The 27654-nt window shown below is 36.6% G+C and overlaps 3 protein-coding genes across 9 annotated transcripts; all 3 read left to right on the plus strand.

Annotated features, from left to right (window-relative positions):
- Positions 1-583: 583 nt before the first annotated feature.
- Positions 584-6995, plus strand: zdhhc16a (zDHHC palmitoyltransferase 16a; the record flags this gene model as incomplete). 5 transcript variants are annotated; one of them, XM_079855070.1, is made up of 11 exons in its annotated part: positions 584-764; positions 1877-2107; positions 2202-2396; positions 2492-2580; positions 2689-2717; positions 4318-4451; positions 4747-4851; positions 5855-5931; positions 6035-6158; positions 6294-6364; positions 6454-6995. In XM_079855070.1, the coding sequence occupies 10 exons, from the start codon at positions 1886-1888 to the stop codon at positions 6554-6556; spliced, it is 1149 nt and encodes a 382-aa protein (XP_079711196.1). In that variant the 3' UTR covers positions 6557-6995. The 5 variants fall into 5 exon arrangements, with proteins under 5 accessions (XP_079711196.1, XP_079711197.1, XP_079711198.1 ...); XM_079855071.1 differs by having other exon boundaries at positions 619-764; positions 4747-4842; XM_079855072.1 differs by lacking the exon at positions 4747-4851 and having other exon boundaries at positions 619-764.
- Positions 6996-7854: 859 nt separating this feature from the next.
- On the plus strand, positions 7855-13213 carry ubtd1a (ubiquitin domain containing 1a). 3 transcript variants are annotated; one of them, XM_079856203.1, is made up of 4 exons: positions 7855-8390; positions 9493-9746; positions 11122-11349; positions 11833-13213. In XM_079856203.1, the coding sequence occupies exons 2-4, from the start codon at positions 9692-9694 to the stop codon at positions 12213-12215; spliced, it is 666 nt and encodes a 221-aa protein (XP_079712329.1). In that variant the 5' UTR covers positions 7855-8390; positions 9493-9691; the 3' UTR covers positions 12216-13213. The 3 variants fall into 3 exon arrangements, with proteins under 3 accessions (XP_079712329.1, XP_079712328.1, XP_079712330.1); XM_079856204.1 differs by lacking the exon at positions 7855-8390 and adding an exon at positions 9052-9165; XM_079856202.1 differs by lacking the exon at positions 9493-9746.
- Positions 13214-14112: 899 nt separating this feature from the next.
- On the plus strand, positions 14113-27396 carry rrp12 (ribosomal RNA processing 12 homolog). The gene is made up of 34 exons (XM_079855540.1): positions 14113-14335; positions 14573-14790; positions 14883-14966; positions 15094-15170; positions 15262-15367; positions 16054-16170; positions 16367-16505; positions 17235-17362; positions 17442-17540; positions 17665-17756; positions 17837-17948; positions 18041-18141; positions 18233-18347; positions 19513-19655; positions 19767-19888; positions 20008-20072; positions 20637-20799; positions 20951-21105; positions 22399-22460; positions 22648-22741; positions 22829-22987; positions 23084-23164; positions 23422-23527; positions 23967-24074; positions 24246-24403; positions 24508-24596; positions 24707-24865; positions 25595-25764; positions 25870-25989; positions 26080-26123; positions 26222-26297; positions 26733-26800; positions 26881-26963; positions 27048-27396. Exons 1-34 carry the CDS (start codon positions 14197-14199, stop codon positions 27145-27147), a joined length of 3852 nt encoding a protein of 1283 aa, XP_079711666.1. The 5' UTR covers positions 14113-14196; the 3' UTR covers positions 27148-27396.
- The last annotated feature ends 258 nt before the right edge of the window (positions 27397-27654 follow it).

A 27654-nucleotide genomic window follows, 5' to 3' on the forward strand; every position in this document is an offset into this window, starting at 1 on the left:
TTTCAATGAATTGGTTGAACCGGTTCAGAAAATTGTCGAATTTTACAAAAACACGTTTGCAGCCAACAGATGTAAATTAATTTTAGTAATGTAAATGCTAATTATAACTTTGTTTTTATGGGCTGAATCATTTCTGCATCAAACTGAGAAACATTAAATAACACTACATTATAATAGTACTACGTAACGTAATAGAAAAACACATAATAAATAGCAAAGTGTGCCTGCATATGCCTTTTTTGGGACATTATAGAGCACTACACAGGGGGTTTAGGGTTCACGCCGACGTAATTACGTTTAGACGTAAAAGAATCACTGAATTATTGCTTGAGTCGTTTCTTTGAAACAAAACGTTCGAAAGAACCGATTCGCGAAAATGACTTGGACATAATTCAAACTACAATTCCCACAGTTCTCTGCAGCAGTTTGGCGGAGATCACATAAAATTGAACATAACTATGAATTATTTTTCATGAAATACCACACTATATAATTGAATTTTGATTATTAATAATATAAAAAATATCATAAAAAGTTCCCATATAATATTTCCGCTTTCCGCACTTTAAACTCCATTTCCCAGAATTCCCACCGTGACAGCTCACATCCCTGCGCGTCAGACAGACAGACAGACAGCAGATGAAATCAAAGGGGTAGAAACTGCTGCTTCCATTTATTTGTCTCCATCTGTCCCGAAAAAAAAAAATCTTTCAGCGGTATCATGAGTTGAGTCCATCGCAGTTTTAGTAGAAGATCTAGGCCAGGTAAGAGAGCCGACTGCATGCATTTCTGCCTAGCAGTGATATGTGATGTTTAGCTCTTGCTGTTTGATTCTGTCAGCTCGAGGTGCTAAACAACATCACTATTAACCTTTGTCTTATCACTGATGCGCAGTATATGTTGTATGTAGCCTATATTTTTTGACTCTGTGATTTGATCAATGCAAATTTACCAATATGTATATTTTTGTCTTAATTATCATTTTAAAGGCACAGACTCTGTGAGATTATAGTCTTATTTATGACATGGGGGATGGTGTATGAGGTTGACCATTTCTACAATAATCTGACAGCATTGTCCACTGTTAAATCTCTTTATGCTTATGTCTCTATTTGTCTCAATTCCAAAGTTACATATGGGTGGTGTTCCCTCCACATTAACTGTTGTGGTCGGAATGTAGACTGTCCAGATCAGTATCTCACAACGAGTGAATTTTACAATGTCTAAGCATGTAATGCTAACATTTAGGTTTTTTTAATTCTAACTGGGGGCACGCCTATCTGATTCATAATTTTTTTTTTTACATATTTTTTTTAACTTAGCGTGCCTTAGGTAATGCCTTCTGCCTAACTTTTAATTAAGTAACAAAGCCTCTTTTATCATCCCAGGTCCTTTATGCATTTTAATCTCAAATTCACCTCCAGACTCTTTATGAGACGGTTTGAAAGCCGTCTAGTAAGATTAATGGTCAGATTACAACTACAAATCCAAGCAAAGACGCATTAGTAACTAGCCTAACCATGTTTTTTGTAAAAAGTAAGTAAATTTAAAATGGGCTAGGCTTTTTTAGATGCATTGTTATCAGTGCAATCGTGCAAAGTAAACACTTGACAAAAGACGTAATACATCTTTTTATCATTGTATTCTGTCAGATAATCCATGTGTATCAGAAAACTAATGCATGCTTGCATTATTGGTTTGGATCAGTCCACACCAACTGCTTAGGTGGATACTTTGTTAATCTAATTGGCTTACAAGTTCAGCACGGGGGGAAGTGTCAGTGAGCAAACTGTAGGACATAGTCAGAGGAACGTGCTTGTGCCGATATTCAGGAAGTTGGAACAAGTAAAGAAAAGGTAACATGTTGTCTTTCCAGGGGCTGAACATGCGTCCCTGCTCCACAGTCATGCACCTGCTACTGAGATGCATGCGCGGGTGTTGCAGGCAGAGTCGCATGCCCAGAAGACTGAGGCGGCCTCTGAGTTACATCAATCTGATCTTCAAATCTCTTTATTTTAACTCGCTCACTAACTCTGATGTGGTGTTTGACTCCATCCTTGAACCAGTGTTTTGGATGGTGGAGATTGTCACACGCTGGTTTGGAATGGTAAATCTGTCTCTTCTCATAACTAACTATCATCATGTTATTTTCTTAAGATGTCTGTGCGCTTCACACCGTTCGCTTTTTCCTTTCTCTTTAGGTTTTTGTATTTTTAGTTGTCGCTCTTACCAGCTCTGTGATTTTCATCGCTTATTACTGCCTTCTACCGTTGGTCCTGCAAACGTACTCTCCTGTCTGGATAATGTGGCACGTTTGTTACGGACATTGGATCATAGTCATGATAGCCTTCCATTACTACAAGGCCACAAGCACTCCCCCTGGATACCCTCCAAAGGTTCAGCACCATCCACAATCCAGTAGAGCTGATGTGTGTTTTCAATGTCATTCATGACCTAACAGCTATTTTATTTCTTTATGTTGTTTTTTTAGATGAAAACTGACGTCCCGTTTGTGTCGGTCTGTAAAAAGTGTATCATTCCTAAACCAGCGCGAAGTCATCACTGTGGCATCTGTAAAACGTAAGAGTAAGATCAGGCTTATAAAATTGAATTGGTGACTCAATATCAGCTGCATTTTATACTGTTATTGAAAGAAAGTAACAAACATCCCTCTATCTTTTTCTTCAGCTGTATTCTAAAAATGGATCATCATTGCCGTATCCTTTTTAAATCACCATATTGTTGGCATTTTGAAAAAAATGTCTTGCTATGTTTTACACAATTGTTCACCCAAAATGAACAGTTTGTCATAATTTATTCATTCACCCTCATGTTTTTACTAATCTGTATATGGACAAGTCATGTGGGCCACTTTTATACTTTTAGAGGGCTTTTACTGTAATTTATTATAATTTTATGGAAAAGAATGACCAGAGTTGTTTTCAAAATTTCCAGAAGTAAAAATCCCTTTAATTTTCTCCATGGAAAATTATTTTTTAACAGAAACTTTATAGCTTTAAAGATAGACCTGCTGTGAGCTACGAGGTTGTTAAAGGAGAATTCCGGTCAATTTTAACATTGAGCTCATTTTTTTGTACATTTGGAGTGCTGTCAATACAGAGAACAACGACAAAAATCGGTGTTGCCTACACCGTGTTATCCTCTTTTTAAAATTTGCACCCTGTTGACTTCAATGGGGCAAGTTTTAAACCTGCTTTTAGCCTCTTAACATCCTTGATGTGTCATTACAAGTGCACAGGTCATGTGAGTGATTCCTTCAGAGTGAACACGGGTGAATCTGACTGCAGTAGATGTGAAAGATATGAATAAAAATGATATTTATTTAGCCAGCGCTCATACCTGTATTTACATCCTGTTTTCGGTCAAAGTCCATAGTAATCGATTGTCGAGTTCACGCGCATTGGTTTAGTACCTATGATCATGCGCGTGAACTCGACAATCGATTACTATGGACTTCGACCGAAAACAGGATGTAAATACAGGTATGAGCGCTGGCTGAATAAACATCATTTTTATTCATATCTTTCACATCTACTGCAGTCAGATTCACCCGCGTTCACTCTGAAGGAATCACTCACATGACCTGTGCACTTGTAATGACACATCAAGGATGTTAAGAGGCTAAAAGCAGGTTTAAAACTTGCCCCATTGAAGTCAACAGGGTGCAAATTTTAAAAAGAGGATAACACGGTGTAGGCAACACCGATTTTTGTCGTTGTTCTCTGTACTGACAGCACTCCAAATTTACAAAAAAATGAGCTCAATGTTAAAATTGACCGGAGTTCTCCTTTAAGCAATGCCATACGCTCTTGTTGAAGCCATTATGTGCATTATTTCAACTTATTTAAAAAAAATAATAATAATTTAACAATGCAATTTCTGGTGAAACAATACATTACCCAAGATTCTACAGAGGATTGAAGTTCTTTCCCTTATTAAAGACGTTAAGTTCACATTCTTGTACCTTTTGTCTTTTAGTCCTATTTTCAAATACGTTTTGGCTTTGAATTATGATTCACCTAAGAGCTGGTTGCTTTGGTTCTGGCGTATAGCTTTTTAACAAAGACTTTTTAATAATCCCAATGGAAAAAATACTTCCGGAACCAAGGCTGTTGAAAAAGTGAGGGCAATGTTGCTCTCTATTTCCAGTTTTGCATTCCACAGAAGAAAGAAGTAAAGTGACAATCTGGATTTAGATAGAATTTAAATTAAATTGTGTCAGTTATTCATTTAACAGCCCAGAAACATTAGGTTTTTCACTTCTGTGTAGTTGGTTCCTTAATTCTATATTTTCAGCTTGGCTTAACAACTGTGTTGGTCATTACAATCATCGTTACTTCTTCTCCTTTTGTCTCTTCTTGACCATGGGCTGCATGTACTGTAGCATCAGCGGTCGCAATCTCTTTATTGATGCATACAATGCCATAGATGTAAGCCTTTTTTAAAATACATTTGTTGCTTTGTGTTAGTGCTTCTCTGTTTAGTGTAACTCACAATTTTTGTATCATAAAAGTTTGAATCTTTAACCCGCTCAAAGCTTGGAAAACACCTCAGTAGGCATTTTTTTTCCCCTCCACTTATTCGTATGAATTTTGTGTCCATTCTAAGATGGTGTTTAACTCCTCTCTTTCTGAATGGTTATGTCTCTCCTTTTCTCTTTCTGTTCTCAAAGTCTGGGATAGTGGGCGTGTCTTAACTGCCAGCTGTCTCTCTGCCATTCTTTAGCAATTCAGGCACATGGAAGCGGAGAAACAGGGTGTTCCGGTGACAGGGATTGGGTTGCTCATCGGCATTGCACCGTCAGAAGGCGTGGCTGGGAAGGTACTTCAGGTGCTTCAAGTCATTGTTCCTGCTGTCAGCTTGGCTTTAGGATTGGAATTCGTCCTTTTCTGTATCACGGCTCATTATTTAACACTCTTAAAACAAACAACATGCTATAAAACACCAACAAATTATTTCTGACCTTCCTGATCCCAATTCTAACAGTAAACATTTAAATAGGTATTACTTACTGACTTTGCTTTTGTCACAATTGGATTAGGGAGGACTTACATGTGAACTTAAGACTCTTTAAGCTCTGGTTGGTAAGATCTGGTGCACTAGATTTTTCATTTGGGGCAATGAATCAAGAAAGTGTACAGTTCTCAGATTTATGCTTATAAGAAGATATTGTGCCTCCAAAAAACAAATGTGGACACTTGAGACACTTAAAAATGCATGAATATCTTTCCATCATATGACAAAATATAAAACTGAGTGGCATTTGTAAACGAATGACACTTTTTTTTTTTAATACACACACATCTTTTTTTGAAAATAAAGTAATACTTCAATTCAGCAATGATGCATTAAATTGATCAAAAGTAACAGCAAAGACTTTTACATTATTATTTCAAATAAATGCTCAAGAAATGTTTCTTGAGCAACACTAAGGACTGCAGTAATGGCTGAAAATGTAAAATTCAGAATTCATGAATTACATTTTAAAATCTAGTAAAATAGAAGTCAGTTATTTTAAATAGTAATAATATTTCTCATTATTACTGTTTTTGTATTTTTGGTTGAATAATTAAGCATAAGAATCTTCTTTCAAAAACATCAAAAAATCTTACCTACCCTAAATCTTTGAACGTTAGTGTATATATGCATAAATAATATATGCATATGCATAGTGTATATATGCATAAAGTTGCCTTCATATAAATATCTATTTATATAATATTTTAAAAAGTTAAATTATTTGTATAGAATTTTTGTATTAATTTTTATTAATGTAATAATGTATTATTTAATATAAAATATTTTTTCTCTTCTGATGCTTTACTGGATACAGGAGGTTTCGCAACCTCCATACACCAACAAGGACAGGATGTTTCACAAGAGTATTATCTACATGTGGGTCCTCACAAGGTACGTCATTTCTAAAGGCTATTCTTTTAGCGCGGCCCTAATACTGGTTTTATTATTTCTATAGACTCACATCTTTTGTTATGTTTGTTGGTTTTTCCATCAGCACAGTGTCAGTCGCCCTTGGAGCTCTCACACTGTGGCATGCTATACTTATCACCCGTGGAGAAACCAGCATTGAACGCCATATAAACAACAAAGAGACCAAACGTTTGGCCAAACGTGGAAAGGTGAGGGTGACTTCAGCGCATTCCGAATCAAAGTCTTGACTATTCTATCTGTTTAAACAACAGGGTGATTGGGATTCATTTTTCTTATTTGAGATCTCTTATAATTACTTCAAATGCTTTTTTCTATTTTTAAAGGTCTATCGGAATCCCTTCAGTTACGGTAAAATAAACAACTGGAAGGTGTTCTTTGGTGTAGAAAAGAGAAGGTGAAATTACACATTTTACTTGCTTTTCGTGGCAGTCTGCAGTCTTTTAAGCTATGATTTAATGTAAATTATTATAATTTTCTCCACAGTCATTGGCTGACACGTATTTTCCTCCCCTCTGGACACACTCCATATGGTGATGGACTGACATGGGACATTTACCCTCTTAAAAAAGACATGATGCCAGTCTGAGACAATAAAGACTTATTAGTTGACAATGACCAGTGCGCTCATCAGGGTGAGTTTCACCCGCTGTGCCAAAGCTGAATGCAGATCCAGGGCCCTGCGAACACGGGAGTCTCCAGAGCCCAGATTTAGACATTGATCTCACTGGATGACTTTTGATCTTTCTGGCCAAATGAAAGGGCTTGTCCTCCAAAATTACAATGTATTTGGATGTTTTCTATCAATATTTTTTAATGAAATCATGGCAGTTGTCTGTGATATCTATGGAAGATAGGTGTGTTGCCATGAGGTTCTTAATGTATGATTGTGTAAAAATTGTTTTAACACATTATTTATGTCACTTACAGTATCATTATTTAAATTCCCTTAAATTCCTCCTAAAAAAAAACGTTAAAAAAAATTGCCTAGGATTTTATTAAATGTAAAATAAATGTTTTTCACTGCGTTTCTTGTTGAAATTTTTTTTTTTGTTGTTGTTTTACAGTTTCATCAACAATTGCTTTTATCCTTTCTTTTTTTCTTCTTTTTTAAAAATATTTTTAGACGCATCACTATCCATTCTAAATTACTGCCTTTAGGTGGCAGTGTACTATCATTTACTATTTCAGAATCTTTTACTAACTGCTATGTTTTGGAAAACACGTAAAATATTGCAATATTTAACTTAATATTGAAAATTACATTTATATCTAATAGTTTAAAAAATATATTTATTAAACCGTTAATTTATAAATAGAGACATTTGGCATATTTTGAAGATATTTTTTTTCATGAAATATGACAATGGTTTCATATGATGGCAAATCAACATTTATTTGCACTTAATACCTGATAAGTTTTATACAGTACAGATTCTGACATGGCTATATTTATCAAACAGAGTTGGTTAAGAGTGGTTAAGACCAAGTGTTACACATTATCAGCACAAAATAAACAGTAAATGTCCAAAACGTTTTGTTAATAGCCTACTATAGAGGCAGATAAAAACTAAATGTTGGAAAAAAGGAGAATTTGGTGAGCATTAGAGAAACATTAAGCAGTTTAACAGAAAATCAACAAAAAATAATGAATTAAAAGGAAACGAGAATTAAGAAAATAGTGGCTTCCAACCACAGAATTAGGAAGCAAATCTCGAGTTTCTTATCCTGTTTTCTTAAGCGTGTGTGTGTGAGTGAGAGAGATATACATGTAGGCTAGGTATATCCCCTTTAATCTTTGTTCAATAAAAAAAATATATCTGCTGTTTTTCCGTAGCACTTCAAAAGAGTCAGCCGCGCTCGCGATAATGTGCACGAGCGCCCTTTAGTCACAAATTTACTACGTCACCAGTTTCATCCTTTAGAGCTCTAAAATGATTTATTTTTCTTCAGGAGCCAACAGGAGTGTGGACAACATAGGGGAGGATGTATGCGTTTAACTCAGAGGACAAGTAAATATCAAGTTTAGAACATTAGTTACTCCATTGATTGCGTTAGTTAGTGATAAATTTGTCTTCCTGGTGGAAGGTTTACTGATCAGATCAGAATCAGATTAAGTCTTAGACACATGTCGACTCAGCGGAATACGGGCTTGTGTCTATCCTCGGATAACAATGCATCTGACAACAGAACATAACATAACAGTAAACTAGACATAAACTTTCTTCTGCAACAACAAAATATTACTGACGTCACCAAATAGGGCTATTTACATTTTGGATCCGAAATGCATTTATTGCATCCATGCATTCAAGACTTGGTCCTTATGTGAGTTTGAGTGATGGGAAGTTGTTTAGGAGTGATACGTCAAAGGTCTCGCCTGTCCTCCAGGAATGCATCCAGATACAGCACCAAACGAGGAGGTAATTGATCTGCCGAGGAATTCTGCTTGCAAATAGTGTAATGCATCTGATGTTCCTTGAATGAGAAAACGTATTGGTCCTACTCTATCAACACTGTCTTTGCAAGCTTATTCTGATATTTTAGAGAATGTATCAATGTAAAAAGACAGTATATGGGAATCTTAGGTAAGGGGTTTAAATCTTTTTAGATGCCACAGACATTTAGCATGCAAGAGACCCCCCATCCTTAAATTTAAAGGCAATTTATAGCATAGTTTCTTGAACATAGACCTAATTATACAGTAAAGAAATTATATATTTAAAATATTATCTGGAAAAATATGACGTTTCTGTTAAGTTACCTTATTATAGTACTGTACTGTTAGATTATTAATTCACATATATTTATTTACTTATTTTAATGTGAATCAAAGTTGTATTCATTTATTGTAATATTATTTTTTATTTTTTACACTGTTTATCTCTAAACTTTTCCAGAGACCCCTTAGCACTCCCCTGCGGTCCTCTGGGGGTCCCCAGACCCTATTTTGAAAACCCCTACCCCTGTCTTGGCACCATTTTTAAAAAGGGCAGTTAATTTTCTTTCTTTCACAAGGGCAGAACTTACACAACCTATTAGTTCCTGTTGGAACTCTAACTGTCACTGGTTCCTCAAATAACCACAACATAAGGGAAAGATTCGTCATGTGAAACATATATTGAAGTTCCATTAATTTTTTCTTGACTAATTTTCGTTGCACGGTGCTTAGAAGATTGACATATTAGATATACAGTGGTGAGTGAATTGTGAATTTCTTCTCTGCTCAAATTATAAAATGAATGTTCTTTCTTTACCAAGAAATCCAATCCAATTAAGATTGGGACATCTTAGATAAGATGTATATTTGTGGAATTGCTTGGGTTCACCTGCTCTGGACAATCCCGGGATTTACCGTTTATTTTTGACTCTCTGTCCTGGTCTAAAATAGAACCAACTGGATTAAATTTGTTGTGAAAAGTCACTCATACACCTAAACCCAAGCCAGAGATTGTAAAAGCAATGCTAGAAGCTATCTTGGTGACCCGCTCTGATATATATTTGTACGGTCGGTGTTATTTTTAGTTTCAGAAAACAGGTGATGGGCGTGTACAGTGTGCAAGAAACTGGATTTACAAGCTGGGTGTCAAGAGTTTTGCTGTGAGTGAGGTCTTTTAGCACCGTGCATGTGGAGTTGATTATCCCTCAAACCCCTGCATGAAGTCATAGGAGCGACTGTCCAGTCAATTTTCACTGATTAAAGGAATAAGTGAGCGGTCAGACCATGGGAGTTGCAAACTCGAGAGACTATCGACCAACGATAACAGTTGTGCTCAAAAGTAAGTAGCTTACAGCACACAATTTAGCTGTTTGTAAGATAAGATGTGATAAGATTGTTTAATGATACTTGAAATATTAGAACTGTTGAAGGTTGTTGACTTAATGTGTACACTAGCCTACTTGTTGTGTAGTTCAAGACCCTACATTTAAAGACAATTTTAGCAGTTTTTTTGGTAATATTATCTTGTTTGAAACTGTAGTTCTGTCACCTGTTATCTGGCCTGAGTCATCCTGCCATTGTTAACGGAAGCCAAATTAAATGAACAATTTAATCTCCTGTATTTAGTTATGGAAAAGGATTTGTAAGTCTGCAAGATCCTAGATAAACAGTGTTTAGTTTGCTGACTTAGAGTCAGTCTGATTTGTATGAGTGTGGCACTCCAGCAATACCTTTAATGTTATTAATGTGTTAATACAGAACATATTTTATCATGGACTTGTACTGTATAAGCCAAGTTAGCCAACATACATTTTGGTCTTTTTTTATCATAAGAATTCATACTGACTTGGTAAGTTTAGTACTTATGTCTAAATGGTTCTAAATGGCAAAAAACATATATTTATTTTGCCACCCAGTGTTAAAATGAAAATGGTGATTGTTGCAGTGTGTTTGTTTTGTGGCATTCTAAACTCTCGTCTGGCTAGGAGTGATGCATGATGGGAAAGAGGCCACTAAGTCCTGTTTTGCATCACCCGATTAAGGCTTTAATCTCAGACACTATAAATAATTTGTTTTTCTCCAGTGTATCCACTGCTTTGACTCGAGAGCAGGTTTTTATCATGTTGTATGAAGATTCAAAGTTTCTTTTGAAATCTTTACTGTGATTCTGTCACGTTTTGTTTGTATACAAATAATTAAGCCACTTGTCTGCAATAGCTTTCTTCCTAAAGGGATTTCCCTTTGGTCCACATGAGCTCATGTTCTTTAGTTGACATCCAGCTGGGCTGGCTTGACTGTTGGGATTTAGGTTGTGTTTTAGATGGAGATTTTTACCGCATTATTACATTTGATCTGTAATAATGGGTTCATAGTTCACTTAAGGGACAAGTAGTTATTAAACCGGCGTTTATTGTGACGAACAAGTCCTGAGCTTAGATCAAATTGAATTATCTTTGCTACACGTCAAAGAGAAGCTTCTAGCATGGTAAATCTGTTTAGCCCCCCTGAATCTCATTTGTGCAAAAGCTGTGATGTTACATGTGTGACATGTATTTGTTGTCCTAGTTCTTTAACCAGAGGTCAGGACCCTTTTTGCGAAACAGGATTTTTACAAATGGCATCCGGATATATCGGACTGACCACTTAATGCATCTTTAAATGATCCGGATATTGCTTAGGTAACATTTCTATCTTTGTGTCTTTTTCTTCTGTAGGACGCAATGAGCCCCTGAAGAAAGACAAGCCCAAGTGGAAAAGTGACTATCCTATGACGGAGGGCCAGCTGCGCAGTAAAAGAGATGAATTTTGGGACACGGCTCCAGCTTTTGACGGCCGTAAAGAGATCTGGGACGCGCTGAAAGCTGCAGCCATAGCGACTGACTGTAACGACCATGAACTAGCGCAGGCTATTGTAGATGGAGCCAGCATCACACTGCCTCATGGTAAACTTTTAAATGGCATTTTTAATTCATAGATCACTAGTGAAAATGCTTCTACATTTAATGCAACTTTTTGTTTACAAAAATATCTCATTATTAGATTTTTTTTTTAAAAAGAAATTATTACTTTTATCCAGGAAAGACACATTAAACTAATCAAATGCATCACGGTTTCCACAAAAATAAGCACCACAACCATTTTAAAAATTGATAATTATCAGAATCAGAATATTAGAATGATTTCTAAATGATCATGTGACACTGAAGACTGCTGAAAATTCATCTTTGCCATCACAGGAATAAATTACATTTTAAAATATATTAAAACTGTTTTTTGATCTTATAAATTCAGCCTTGCTGAGGATAAGAGACTCCAAAAACACTTTCTTGCCGACCCCAAACTTTTAAAACACTGTTGTGTACATATATCTACACATGCTAAATATACACATGAGCTGAATTATAGCTTTTGATTTGCTCTTTCAGGGTCCCTTATGGAATGCTATGATGAACTGGGCAACCGCTATCAGCTCCCTGCGTACTGCTTGGCTCCTCCAGTCAACCTGGTCTCTGAGTGCAACGATCATAATGTGTCTGAACACGCTGAGCCACAGGAGAAGAAAGAGAAGGAGTTCCAGCTGAAGGTGCGTCTCTCCACCGGAAAAGATCTTCGCATCAGCGCCACAATGGCCGATTCCATCCGTCAGCTGAAGAAACAGCTTCAAATTCAGGAAGACATTAATACCACCAATCAGCGCTGGTTTTTCTCTGGAAAGCTCCTCACGGATAAAACACGTTTACAGGACACCAAGATCCAGAAGGACTTTGTAATACAGGTCATTGTTAATCAGCCCATTGTTCCCAACTAGAAAGCTCATAAAACTGTGAGGCAGGACTCAATAAACTCACACCTTTACGGATGCTTACAGTATATGTTTCCATTATAGCCCACTGATCAGGTCGGAGTTTCTTTTTCCAAATGTGAAGCACAAACATTTCTTATAGAAACTTGCAGCATACTAAAGTGTGTTATTCTAAATTACCGTAGATACCTTGCCTTCTTGGTTTTAATATCCATATGTTGTGTGGATATTAATGTCCATATTCTACATGGTATCATTTGCCTTGATCTTTGATACAGTCTGCTGTCTTTTGCTGAGCAGGCATAGACTATTTTCAAGAGGGTGAATTTACAGTGCAAGGATTTTTCAATCTTATTAAGATCTTATATATCTTATATGTTCAATCTACATATAAATGGTTATTTCATCATGATGCCATTTTGATTTTGTTCAATCATTGACTGTTCGGAGGCTTATGAATCTTTCTGTTTTATCAGTGTTAGATACCTGGTACTGTGTCCGATTTTGCTTTGCCAGTCATAAAATTTGTGTTTATGTTCCGAAGCAATTTGTATACATTTGTTTGTAGCTATGCTTTTATAGAGGTTTGTAATTTATTTTAGCACAGACAGGTTTATTTTATTATTTCTAATGTAAATGAATTTTTAATGAATAAAAATGATACGTTTTGTTTATTGTTGCTGAAACAAAGCAGACTTTAAAAACTCTAAATTGTACAATTATTTCATAATGTAATATTATGTTGTTTCATTAAGAAGCAGAATTGTAGCTACTTGTGTATCTGGAGAAAAAACAATCTCACTATCTATATTTTACAAGTTTTTACTAAATTATTTTTTATACTGTGGCAAAACTGTAATTTTTGAGTTTTCTATTGAATTTTCTATTGAAAAAGGTTGGCTGGCTTTATGTACAAATTGGATTTTGTGGCAAGATGTCAATCACCACTGAGGATTTATTGTCTAATTTTTTCTCGAATATGAGTGGAATTAAATAGCAATTTTAAAAAAACACGTCAGTCTGTGTGTATCAGTGCATACCAGTGCATGGTTTATTTTTAAGTTAACACAATGTATGGATAAACAACCTATACAGATATATTTCTCACTGACAAAGAATTCCTTTTTCCTTTCCTTTAAAGGAATAGTTTTCTTAAAATTTCAGGTTGTAATGAATTTAACATACAATTCATCTTAAATAGTGGTCAACGAGCAGGAATGATAATAAAAAAGTCATGAAATTTAATAGGAACAGTGGTCTTAAAGGATTTAGAGATACAATAAACTTAAAAAAAGAGCCGGAGAGAAGAAGTGATGACGAGGTTAAGGTTGGGACATTGTACACTAAATAAAACACTTAAGATGATAGGAAAACACCAGAGAGGATTGTGTGAGAGATGTCAGGAGACAGAGCATATAATCTTGAGCTGTAGATATGAAGCAGAGAGAGATGATGAGGAAAAAGCAGTGAGTGGGGTGCAGGAGTTCACATTATAAGGGTTACTGAGTGTGCACGGTAGGCCTACTGTGTGTTTGTTTGTGTGTGTATGTGTCCTGGTAAACCTACATTATTATGGAGACAAAATGTCCCCACAAAGATGGCAATATCTGAAATCCTTGTCCAGCTTATAAATCATAGCCTACTAAGGGATGTTTTCTGAAAATGTGAAAATGCAGAAAGTTTTCTTTGATGGGTACGTTTAAGGGCAGGGTTAGTTTAAAGGGACATAATATTTATAGTATAGTTTGTGCAGTATAAAAATAATTATGTCTATGTAAAGTCTCCATAAAACATTAAAACAACATGTGTGTTTGTGTTGGTTGGTAAAGTACACTCCGGAGCAGAAGAAAGCGGTAATGCACCAATGTCATCCGCAGTAAAACAAGAAGGAAGAAGAAAACGCATGATGATGACGCGTGTCAAGCGCGACACGCAGACTGGAGAGACCAACGTGCTTGTAGCACTGTAAGGATTTACACCTGCAAAAATGGTGAAGTCTGGAAAACTTAAATCAGGAGCAGCCCAGAAAGTAAGGCGGTGGAAGAAAGGTCACAGTAGTGATAGCAATCCGGTGACATGTCGCTATCGAGATGCCGCGAAGAGCCGATATTTTAGCCGTCCCTCAGGTGAGACTCTGGCCTGCGTGACAACACGTGGGTAGCTGATCGAACTTTGTAAACAAGTTAAAAATCATGCCTGTCTACTTTTAGAGAGAGACGACTAATTTATTTTCGCGTTTATTGTAAGTCACTTTAAAGCATAAGATATTTTACAATTTGACAGTTATTAGGATGGCTAGGGTATCATATTGTTTAGATTGTATATAAATGTGAGATTCATCGAACCTCTTTCTATTTAAACAGAAAAAAGTGATCTGACAGTAGATGCTTTGAAACTCCACAATGAGCTTCAGGCAGGATCATTGCAGAGATCTGGTGATGTGGCAGGAGATGCCATGGAAGATCAAGCCCTCACAGAAAAGACCTCTGGGACTTTTCTTAGTGGACTGTCGGACTGCTCCAACATCACTTTTAGAGTTGTACAGCGCTACTGGGAGTCGAGCTCTGCAGCACACAAAGAGGTTTGTTGTCAGTTTATGGTCAGAGAGCTGTGTTTGTTGTCATAATTGCTAGATTATCGTTATATGTGTTTAATTCACATTTTATTCTTCAGATCTGTGCTGTATTGGCGGCCGTAACTGAAGTGATTCGCTCTCAAGGAGGAAAGGAGACAGAGACGGAGTACTTTGCAGCCTTGGTAAATTAAAGTCACCATTAAATCAATTAGATTCATCATGATGACATGTTTTGCTGTCAGAATGCTCAAAAGTGTCTACGTTTTCTGTGGATCAACCTATGAATGTCTTTCCATTTTCAATCGGCAGATGACAACATTCGAGGCTGTAGATAGCAACGAAGCACGGGCAGCTGTTGCCTACCTCCTTAACCTAGTTATGAAAAGGTGAATTTTCGCCATGGATTTATACTGTAGTGATTTAAATTGCCTTGGCCTGTTGATCTTGATAAGTTTATGTTCTGCTTATCTTCTCAAGGATGCCAGTTGCAGTGCTTCAGAAAAGGTTCTCGGACACAGCCAAAGCCTTTATGCATGTGATGTCAAACCAAGCCGATTCCGACTCTTTGTCCTGCCTGCGATGGGTTTGTACAATTTTTTTTTTCTTTTTTTTTCGTAAATGCAACCCTATGGTGTTCTTTAACATCACACTTGTGATCCTTGGCAGTCTAAATAGACCCTACACAATAAGTGTTTTTTTAATGAAACGAAGGGTCTATATTTTGTTTCAATAATATTTATTATATTTAAAGAGTTTCATGGTATTAGCCAATATTCAACTCTAAATTATGCACCGTTTCTATATAAAATAATACAAACATTTTAAATGAATACAATGTTTAAGTTAAAAACAGAGCAAAGGATTTTAAAATCCAATGGAAGTCAGACTAGACATTGTCAAAGACTACTAAATCGTGGCTGATTTGTAGTTTGTACCCCAAAAAAGTACTTTCTGTTTTTCATATTTCCCATTTCACTTCTTGTGATCTTTGCGGTTATTTGACAGCCACAAGTGTGACTTTAAGACCATTTAGCCTTTTGTAATCAAGTCAATTAATTCATGTAGCAAGTGCCATTAAAGTCAGCAAGTTTCTTACCATTCCACTGAAGTAAAAATGTTAAAAATCTAAATGTAATATTTTGATCTAAAATGACCAAAGACCACCAGAGGTGTAACCAATGTAATGACATTGTGATGAGAGGAAGAAGTCTGCTTTGTGTATCCCCTATTATTTTACACTAAAGTTGCTTGTTTCTATATTCCTCGCAGATCTTATCCTGTCTGGCGACTTTGCTGCGTAAACAGGATCTGTCAGTGTGGAGTTACCCATCAACTCTACAGGTGTACCACGGCCTGCTGAGCTTCATAGTGCACCCTAAACCAAAGGTCTGTCTGTTAGATTCCCATCCAGTCAGAGCTAGAATGTTACAGTTGTTATAAGATTCCTTTTACGCCATGTAAGATTTTAGTCATACACCGCTAGTTGTTATACACAATAGATACACTGTTTCTGTACCGCCACAGAGTGACAGACTATAACTGTTTGAGGTTTCTGAACCATGATTATGTCCTTGTGCTGCAGTTGCGAAAGGCAGCGCAGCAAGGCATTTGCTCCGTCCTTCGCTTCAGCGACTTCATGTTCTCAGATAATGCCCCGAGTCACCACCCAGCAGCCGTCACCACAGCCAAATTCTGCTGCAAAGAATTGGAGCAGTCAGGAGGTCAGTTGAACTCCAGTTCCTTCTGTCGAAATGCTCAAAACGAACAATAATGCCTGCTTGTCATAGCGGGTCAAAACCTACTCAATCTGAGGATATCACTAAATATGAATAAAAATAAGATATTAATAAAATGAGGAAAATTACAAACAGTGCATTTCTTTGAAGGACCCCAAGTACAGTAAAAATGAGTTCCTCTATTTTTTTACAATGCCACTCTACTCTAACACCTCACTGCATATGTCCTTTGTTTTTGGTTGAACTAATCTTTTAAGTGTACATTTAATTTCCTATAGTTTTTCAAGGTTGTTAGCAATTCAAAATTTAGAATCAAACTACATAAGGTTAGTGTGTAGGTGCAGAAATAACCTTATAGCACCACCTAGCATCCAACCAGCGAATAATACTGGTATAACCAGTTTGAACGTGGATACTGTCTTGATGTGAAAATGATTGTCACCAAGTTTCTTACCATTCCAATGTAGTAAAAGTTAAAAGTTCAAAACATCTAAAATGAGCAAAGACCATCAGAGGGGTAACAAATACTAGTATGACTGGTTTAAATGTTGATATGAAAAATAAAAAAATATGAATGAAAAGATTGTGCCATAAAAGTGATCTTGCCATAAGTCACCAAGTGTCGTACCATTCCAATGGAGTTAAAAATGTCAATATATCGATTTTTTATTTTTATTATAAAGATGAATATATTGTCTTTGTATTTGACTCAAGGCAACAAAGAAGACACAACCACTCTCCATGTGCTGGGTCTGCTGAAGGAACTGCTGTCTGCATTCCCCCTGAACTCGGTCAAGTCTTGCTGTGAGACCCTTCTCCGTGTCATGACCCTGAGCCATGTGGTGGGAGAGCAGTTTAACTCATACATTTGTCATTTTTATTTGATTTCCATTCTTAACACCTGCCTCTGATTCTTTGAAGCTGGTGACTGCAAATGCAATGCAGGCTTTCCACAGGCTTTTCAGCAGCAAGCCCAGTCCTTCCACTATGTCTGCAGAGCTCAATGCCCAGATCATCACAGTGAGTGTCATATGCATGTGAACACAAAAGACATTGTGCTGGATTCCATGATCTGATTTTTGCCCTTTAATTTCATCCTCTTCAAATGTGTGGATTGACATATCTATCTACACCTTCCTTCCAGGCTTTATATGACTATGTTCCTAGTGAGAATGATCTGCAGCCTTTACTAGCATGGATTGCTGTAATGGAAAAAGCCCATGTTCATCTCTCCAGGTAGGTCTTTTCCAGCATTGAGTGTTTTGTTTGCTAGCTTGGTGAGGAATCTTTCTCATTCCATTATTTTTGGGCTCTAGTTTACAGAGCTCTCTGAGTCTCGGTCATCTTCCTCGCCTCTTCTCGGTCACCATGTCGTGTCTTCTATCCTCGCACACGCAAGTCGTCTCTGCTGCAACACAGACTCTGAAGGTTTGCCACATGTTGTCTATAAGCAGCGTAATCAGTTGTTTCTCAGAAGTGAATTTGTCTTAGTGTTTTTCTATTTTTTTCTCTCCCTCCAGACTCTGATAAATGAGTGTGTAGCTGCGCGAATGGAAGAGATTGAACTTGTTCTAAAAAACACATCAACTGGAAATGGAGCTTGCATCCTAAAGATGTTTCAGTGAGCCTACCTGTTACCCCCGTCTATCCTAAAGTCATGTCCTTTTCTAGAGCCTGGTCTTTCTAAAAATCTGACCTCTTGTCTTTTTCAGTATTGTGGAGGAAGGGTTGTCCTATCGTTTTCATGCCTCTTGGCCGTTTGTGCTGCAGATCCTGGGTTGCTTCTACCGAGCTGCAGGAAAACAGGGTCATCCTTTCATGATAAAGGTATGTTTAAAAATAAAAGAGATTTTTATATATATATATATATATATATATATATATATATATATATATATATATATATATATATATATATATATATATATATCTTAGGGGTGTAATGATATTCAAACTGAACCGAAAAACCCTGATATACCACCCATGTATCGCGATTCTCTCATGGGGTACCAAACGCGCCCAGCCCTAGCCCATTGTTGAGGTTGACCTAACTTTACATTATGTCACAAAATGATTCTTTCTTCCTTGACATTTGATTAAATAGTAACTGGGGGTGTAACGGTACACGTCCCACGAATTTTCACGTCCCGCGAATTTTCCTGTCTTATGTACAAGACGAATACAGCGTTGAAGCCTAAACACCAATAATCGCAATAAGCTCCGTTTTTTGCTACTTTCGATAAGAAACAAAGTGTCATTTTACATATGTCAATTTTATCATGACATTCAAACAATAAATGCTGTTTTGACTCTCTTTAATGTGGCGTGACAGATCACTATACAGGAGCCTCAGTTTAAGCAGCAGCGCACGCGCTCGGAGCGCGAGTGAACATGATCATCTCTTCCTAATAAACATGAATGAACATCGGAAGATACATGAATGAACATGTTGAAAGATACAGTACAAGTTACTGAAACATATTATATCTTGTGTAATCGCTCAATCAGTGTTTCACGGCAGAAAGAATTAGGAAAACAGCTTGTAAACAATATTCCACATAGCGTTGCATTTTTCTCAGGCAAGTCATTGTGTCCACAGCTTGTTAGTCAGCTAGAGAAAGGAACTCTTTCGCTAAATGTATGCACTATATTAGCCTGTATATTCATTATATTTTATTTAACCTGTTAGTGATGTCTTGATTATTTAATTTATTTTGAAAATGACAGCCAGTGTGTGATGATTCAATTTAACAACGAATTGAAGGAAAAACATATTTAGAAGTTAATGCAAAAACTGCCTTATGTGCAGTTTCCGTGTTTGCATACAATGTTATTTGAGTGTTGATTAATATATATAAAAATAAATCCTTTTTTTAATGCAAGTACATAGTAGTTAAAAATGCCTATAATTAAGTGTGATGATTATTATTTTTTTCTCTTTAGTTTGTGTGTTTGTTTTCTTGATAGTTTATTATCTGTGTGTGATCTTCAGAGTCTGCAGTCTCTCAGTGACCTGCGGGCCACCCCTCAGTTCCCCTTCTCTGGGGAGCTGGATCTGGCTGTGGGCAGTGCGGTGGAGAGCATGGGTCCAGAGGTGGTCCTGAACGCTGTGCCCCTCCTCATCACTGGAACAGAGTGAGTTACTTTGCTGATGCTTCTCAGTCTAAAAAATGTATTCTGAGTGCTTTGAATGAAAAATTCAGTTATTAATGTGATGAAATGTGTTGTGTATTTGTTTGTTTACAGTGATGACCTTGAGTTCCCTCGCAGCTGGCTGATCCCGGTCATAAGAGATCACGTGAAGAACACTCAGCTGGCTTACTTCACATCACACTTTTTCCCTCTGGCAACCAAACTCAAACAGACAGGTTTGTAATGGACACATACACACTGTGGTTTACATTATAATTCAAATGTTGCTTAGTGTCTGTATTACTGTATTAAATGCACATGCTTATTCATTTTCTCATTCTCTGGTTTATATCAGCTGATGAACTGGAGCAGTCAGGACAGAAACTGATGGCAAAAGTTTATCAGACTCTACAGATGCAGGTATTTTGACACAGTTATTGTCAGAGTAATCTGCCATTCACAATGTATATCTGAAAGAGCAGTTAAAGGGGTAGTTGACCCAAACAGATTAGTCATTTTTGGGTTAACTATTAATTTAATAATCTTACTTATATCTTAATCATTATGAAAAGCCCTTATTTAAACACTTCAATCATGAAAAAAAAACAAATCAGAAAAAAAATCACATGCGATTCGCAAGAGCTGGTGCAGATCTGGTCCATATAATGATACAAACTTTCACAATAAATTGTGAAAGAGAACTGATTGAATGCAGACAAGCGACATATACTTTGTGTAGTGTAAAATGGTCCAATAAACACTAAAATGTGAACCTGGATCACAAATCCAGTCACAAGTCGCACGGGTATATTTGTGGCAATAGCCAACAAAACATTGTATGGGTGAAATACAATGTTTTCTCCAGCTAATACGTACACAGAAACATTTAGAATGCTGAAAATATGTATAAAAAACTGGATGAATGGTTTTATCCATTTGAATTATTTTCCCACTGTTATAATTTAAATGTATTTGTGTTTCCAGATTTGGACTATGTTACCTGGATTCTGCACTAAACCCACCGATTTGTTGGCATCATTTAAGGGCATTGCTCGGTCTCTGGGTATGGCCCTCAATGATCGCCCTGACCTCCGCCTGTGCATTTGTCAGGCTTTGCGGACTCTCATCAACAAGAGCTGTGATACAGGTCAGCTGATAGTCTCAATAGTCAGCTGTGACTATTAAAACATTAGTCTCAAAATCTGAACAGCTCTTTGTTGTTTTTTATTCATTGCTTTGGTTTCATTTTCACTGATGACTGCTCATTGAGATTTATGATTGTGTATTTTAATCTGCAGAGGAAGAGAAGGCTGAATTAGTTCGCTTTTCCAAGAACTTCCTTCCCATCCTGTTTAATGTCTATAGTCAGCAGCCTAAACCAGGAGAGATGGCATCTGCTAGGATGGCTGTCCTTGAGACAATCAGAGTTTACCTCAACATCACAGACCAGATGGTAAATTCATCTACCATATTTACAAATAAATGTCATTGGGGTGGGCGATCTGACGATATTATATCGTGATCAATCTTGAAGACGTCCAAGAAATACTTTTCAAGGGAATCGTAGAGATCGTGATCTTATATGTCCTCATAATATTGGGACTTTTATTTTGACGGCTCTGAGAACGACCGCACAGTGGTCACATTCTCCGTCTTCATTAGTTGTGGTCGAAATACATTACTGGATAGAACTGTTAAACAAAGAATGTAAACTGTATACAAATAGTATCATAGCATTTGCTTTTATTATATTAGTAACATAAAGGCAAACACTTATAATACTTTCTCATTTACCGTCAGCCTTCAGCATATGTGCATTTATATCATTTAAACATATCTTTGAATATCTAATAAACATTTAATTTCACAAACCATGCAGGCTGTCGAATCCATCTGTCAGTTATTCTGAAGTGTGCATTTGTAGCCTGCATCAACGTGTTACTGTGCGCTACTGTCAGATCAACAAACTTTAAACACTTGATTTGAAACTATGCTGCGCTATATTCAGTTGCCCACTATGTCATATGCATGCTCTATAAAAAATGAGTGTTACCTTGTCTTTTTTTGAAAAAATATGATTCCCAGTGCACACAAATTTACCAGATTACTGAGTGCCCGGTTGATTAAAGTGTTTACTTCCTTTTTATTCATATTTTTTTCTTTATTTGTGAAAAATACTGTAATATGATTACAGAATCAAGAAGTTACAATCTAAAGCAAGTCTGTTTAATTTAAAGATTTATTTAATTTACTTTAATATTATTTTGCCCAGTCTGCTCTTTTAAGATATCGGCATCGCCCTTCAAAAAACAATATCGGTCGACCACTAGTTTAATGACTATTTTGACATCTGATTGTTTAATGCAATACTGTGTTTTAAATTGTGCAAATCGATCAGTCCATAGGCTTGTTCCAGTCAGGATATTCTCAATAGTACATCTTAAAATTGGGAAGATATTGGATCATGATTGTTAAGATCATGATATAAAATTTAGGGAAAATCGCCCACCCCTAAAACGTCATCATTGCAAGAATTACATTCTGGCCTTCCTGTAGCTTAAACAGTAGAGCATGCCATTAGCAACGCCAATATCATGGGTTCCATTCCCAGGGAAAGCAAGAACTGATAAAATGTGTACCTTGAATGCAATGGATAAAAGTGTGTGCCAAATGCATAAATGTAAAATTACATCATTGCAAGATTGGTCTTGTTGTCAGTTGTAAATATTTCTTTCCTTTTGTTTAGATGGTGTGCACATTCCTGCAAAAAGCCTCGGAGAGACTCAACAGTGAGGACAGCTTCACACGGTAATTCAGCTCCACACATTTACCGTCTTTCTTTGAGATGCATATAAAAAGGCAGAGACCTAGATGGAAACCTGAATAATGCATAATTTGAAACCACATGTTTGAGTATCATCCTAAAAAGCATGTCGAGTTTCATTGGAATAGGTTTACATCTTGCATTGGAAAATAAGTGGCTCATATTTTGTAGGCTTGCAGTTATCGACCTGATTGTTGCAATGGCTCCATTTGTGGATGAACCATCTATGACCCAGACATTTGAATTGATTAAACCTTTGGTGGAGGTGAGAATCTTCCTATTACCATTTTAAACCATATTGTCACTCTTTGCATTGAGTGTACTTCATGTCTCTGTACATGTGTGTTTATAGAGCAAGGATGCTGGCATCCAGAAAAAATCCTACAGGGTGCTGGAGGAGATGTGTGGAGGAGAGAAAACATCTAGTAAGGCTTTTGTTCTGACGAATCTCGAGCAGCTGAAGGCAATGTTGCTGGGCAGCCTGAAGTCTGCGGTCTCATCTGCCAAACGGGTGAGAGCCATGAAAAAACACCACCAAGTAATCACATTTACACTGAGAATGTGTAATGGAATAATATGTGGTGTTTTTTTTTATTTCATTTTTCAGCCTAGACTCAAGTGTCTGATTCACATAGTGAAGCAGATCAATGAAGAGCACCGTGATTTTATTACTGCTCTGCTTCCTGAGGTACGTCTGGCATTGAGCTCAGTCGGTAACACTTTATTTTAGTGTCCTTGTTACATGTACTTACCATAACAGTAGTATAACTGTAAATTAACCATAATTACATGCATCTAACCCAAAACTAAACCCTATTCCTAATCCTATAGTAAGTACATGCTGTTAATTCTTTTTACTCAGAATTTAAATGCGCATTACCCGCAAACACTTAAATCCGAGTGTTCTTTATAAAAGCTATGATATTGGGATTTTTGTGTTTTTAGGTAATTCTTTGCACAAAGGAAATGTCAATCGGTGCCCGCAAAAACGCCTACACTCTTCTGGTTGAGATTGGCCATGCATTTTTGCGGTTTTGTGGGGACCCAAAAGGTGAAGATAAATTCTAATATATTTTTATTTTCATTACTGAAATATATCTTGCTAAAAGTAAGAAATTCACTCACACTAGAAATTCCTTTCTATATACTAGTGCTATAGCCTGGAATAATCAAATTTGCTGTATAAATCAGATAAAAGTTGAAAGTGTTTTTAGAAAGGAAGTTAAAAAATGGCTTTTTTATCATTAATTTAAAAGTGATGTAGAGAGATGCTGAACTTGATGGTGATTTCTCTCCATATATGATCTGTTCTTACATTTTGTAAACATAGAGGACCACACTGGAAATTTGCCTTTGGCTTTTTTGTGTATTTTATCCTCGTCAGTTTTGATTGAAATGATGTATGATCCCTCTTTGTACAAATTTTCTGTTTCAATATTGTCTAAAAAAAAAAAGAGCTGAAATAATTATCTATCATAATGTGTTTTCAGATGCCATAAAGGAGTATTTAGACCATGTGTACATTGGACTTACTGGCTCTGTAACGATGATCACCTGCACAGTTCTTGCCTTAACCAGGCTGGTGTTCCATTACAAAGGTGAGAGTGACCACTACTTAATCTCATTCTGTTGTTTTGTTGGGAATCACTACTCACATTTTCTGCAGAAAAAGTGAAACTGTTGTGATATTAATGATTGTAAAGAATCATTAAACATTTGTAATCGTTGTTTGATTGTAAAGCAAAAATAAATGTGGTCTTTATCTGCAGATTCCATAGACGTGTCCTCATTGGAGCTGCTGCTACAAAATGTCTGTCTTCTGCTTGCCAGCAGGACACGAGACATTGTCAAGGCCTTGCTTGGCTTCCTAAAAGTGCTCCTGTTTTCTCTAGATGTCAAGATTTTAGCCAGCCATGTTAATGTTATTGTAAGTGAGGAAGAGAGAGTGTGTTTTCAAGTTCATATTTGAAAGTGTCTAATAAATTGACCATGTTATTGATTCTTTTCCATTTTGTTTCTATCATTTTGCAGATGGAAGGCATCAACAATATGAACGATATGCGAAGACACTTTAGGGGGAAACTTAAGAGCATTTACACCAAACTGATTAGGAAATTTGGGTAAGCTTTGCGGCTAACCACCAAACATAACCACTCAGTCCTTTCTTTCTTTATATGGTTTTTCTTTTATTCTATAAACTTTGTATGATTGTAATGTAATATGTGTTCAGATTTGAGCTGGTCAAAAGCATGTTGCCGGCCGAGCAACACAAGGTCCTAGTGAATATCCGTAAAACGGAGGCCAGAAATAAGAGACGCAAACTCGTGAACAAGACAGAAGGGGACGGCTCAGACACTGAGGACGAATCACCTAAAGTGAAAGGAGAGAGGTACAGATTTTCCAACTGAAATCTTTTGCTTTATGATTTGAGTAATGTGGCTGTTTTATGTGGTGTCCATCCGGAAATATTTTAGGGCTTAGCTGACAGGATGTTCTTGATAGTGTTTTTTTTTTATTATTATTATTTGGCCTTGTCCACACGAATACGTTTTCATTTAAAAACGCATCTTTTTCTCTCCATTTTGACCTTCTGTCTACACTGAGACTGTTTTCATGTTGTAGTGTGTGGACCGTGAAAACAGGTTTTCAAAAACGATGATGCATGTTGAGTCATGTGATGCATATTGTACCCATGATATCTATGGTTATACCGGCATTGTTGTGCCTGCTGTTTACTTTCAGTGTTGCTAAAGATGAATGTTCCTTTGTAGAATCTTTATATGGCATTCTTGCAAAGCTGACACAAAATGTACTCTCAATTGCTGTCCTGTGGCAAAACATAAGATTTTGAGTGTGACCTGTGCTCAACAGTGATTGGTGGAATATTTTACTAATATAGTGATTGTGCCAGAAAATTAGTGTGAGAACTTTGACTGCCCTCTCTGTGTCATCTCATGAGTTTTTAAGTTTTCATGTGCAAATAAGGTGATTTTAAGTGTGTTTACGATTCAGTGTGGATGAGCAACTTTTGGAAAACGCTAGTGTGGACAGGGTGCGTTTTGAAACTAAAACGCCTTTTTCACATGTTTCCGGATTAATGTCCGTTGTCTCCTTGCAGTATTGAGGATATTCTGGCTGAGACTGATTCTGCTGACTCGGATGAAGACGAGAAGCCTAAGAAGGGGCTGAAGAAGCCAATGAAAAAGAAGGGCCAGGCCTGGTTAAAGGAAGGTGTGTCCGACGAACCACTCAACTTCCTCGATCCAAAAGCAGCGCAGAGAGTTCTGGGTAAGAGATCTTTCCAAATGTTCAGTTAGATTCAGTCATGATCAAATTAAATTCATCATGTACATTAATATATCTTGTGTATATCGCTCATTTTTTTTTATTTAGCCACCAACCCTAACATAAAGAAGGCTAACAGAGCTGAGCATGGATTCAAGATGACATCCGATGGTCGATTGATCATCGAAGAAGAGAAGGGTGATGATTATGATGATAACAAAGCTAAAGGTGGGACATGATCATTTTTGCTGAAGTTTATTGACTCACCTTTATTATTGCAATAAACCACTGTATGTTAATATGCATTTATCCCTCCAGACGCTGAAATGGATGATGTCCTCGAAGAGGCGGGAATCAAAACTGTGGGTGTTTTATGCTTTTCACTTTCTTCATAATCAGAATTGAGAAATGTACAAAAAAGTTTTGTAGTGTGTGATGTTAATTTTTCTTTGTTGAACAGAGGAAGAATCCAAAGAGGCAAATACATGACGATCTAGATGAGGACATGGATGTTAAACCTGCGATGAAATATTTAGGTAGGACAACATAATTCATAATAATTTTGTCTCATTTTTAAAAAAAGGACTGTGCTATAGTGTAAAGGTTCGTTCACACAAAGAACGATAACTATATATTAGTGTCCACTCTAATGTATGATAACTAGGGCTGTCATGATTTCTCGATTAAATTCGAGTACTTGATTAAAAAAAAAAAAAAGTAATTTACCCGTGAATGAGTAACCGGCAAAATGCCGGAAGTGGCGCATTCCACGGATAAGAATCCATGAACCGCATTATTCGACTGTTTTCTAAGGCTTCACAATATATTAAAAACATATAAAATCGTAACTTAACATAGTGCTATTGTGAATTTATAATAAGCAGCGCTGTAGTTTAAATATTGTTACAACAAATTAATTATATAATGTTTCTGAACATGTTAACATTTCTATGTATTGTTGAACTTCTCAGCTGGTGGCACTGGAATCCACAGGCCTCTGGGTGCAAGACCAGAGTTTGGGACAGAGTATAAATCTAAGGTGAGAAGCCTTAGATATATAATAGACAACATAAAATGAACAGCTGAAGGATCTCTGCTTAACCTCTCTGTTCATTGCAGAAGGGAAAGGGGGATATTAAGAAGGAAGGCAAGTGTGACCCATATGCCTACGTTCCTCTGAAGAAGTCCCAGCTCAATCGCAGGTAAGGGACCGATTCTGTCCTTGCACGCTTTCTCTTTAAATATACCAGTGATGCAGCTGATCAAACCTGACTTAACTTTAACAGGAAAAAGGCCAAACTCCAAGGCCAGTTCAAAGGCATGGTCAGAGGGGCCAAGAAAGGAGCGCTCTCTGGAACAAAAATACTGAAGAAGAGGAAAGCCTAAAATGTTCCTGTTGTGGTCTTCCTAGATCTGGCCTCATTTTACATGGCATGATCAAATTAAAAGCTAGAGACATGTGTGCAAATGCTTTGTGAACTTCCTGTGGAAGTCTCTTAATGATGATTTCAAGAGGTCCTAGTTGATGTTTGCTGTAGTTGGAATATGAGTAAATAGCAGTATGATAATAGCGTTTGCCTTATGTATTTATGTACTTGCTATGATGGACAGAAAATAAAATGTTCAGAAAATAGTATGGAGTGAATCTTTTTCTTTACAAATGGTAGGTTTTCTGCTTTCCATTAATTTTATGCTTTGTACTTTTTTACATTTGAGATGTTCTAATCAATACACATGAAGAAAATGACATCAATCATGAGATCATGCAGTTTTTTTTTTAAACAATCCCATACTGCTTTCTGCCTTTACATTATTAATATCATGTTTCCATTGTAAAACAATGGTGTTTTCTTAAATTTATAAATCATTCAAGATGCGCTTTAATAAAGTAAT

This window comes from Squalius cephalus (genome assembly GCF_949319135.1).
Source record: "Squalius cephalus genome assembly, chromosome: 21".
In the NCBI taxonomy this organism is placed as follows: domain Eukaryota; kingdom Metazoa; phylum Chordata; class Actinopteri; order Cypriniformes; family Leuciscidae; genus Squalius; species Squalius cephalus.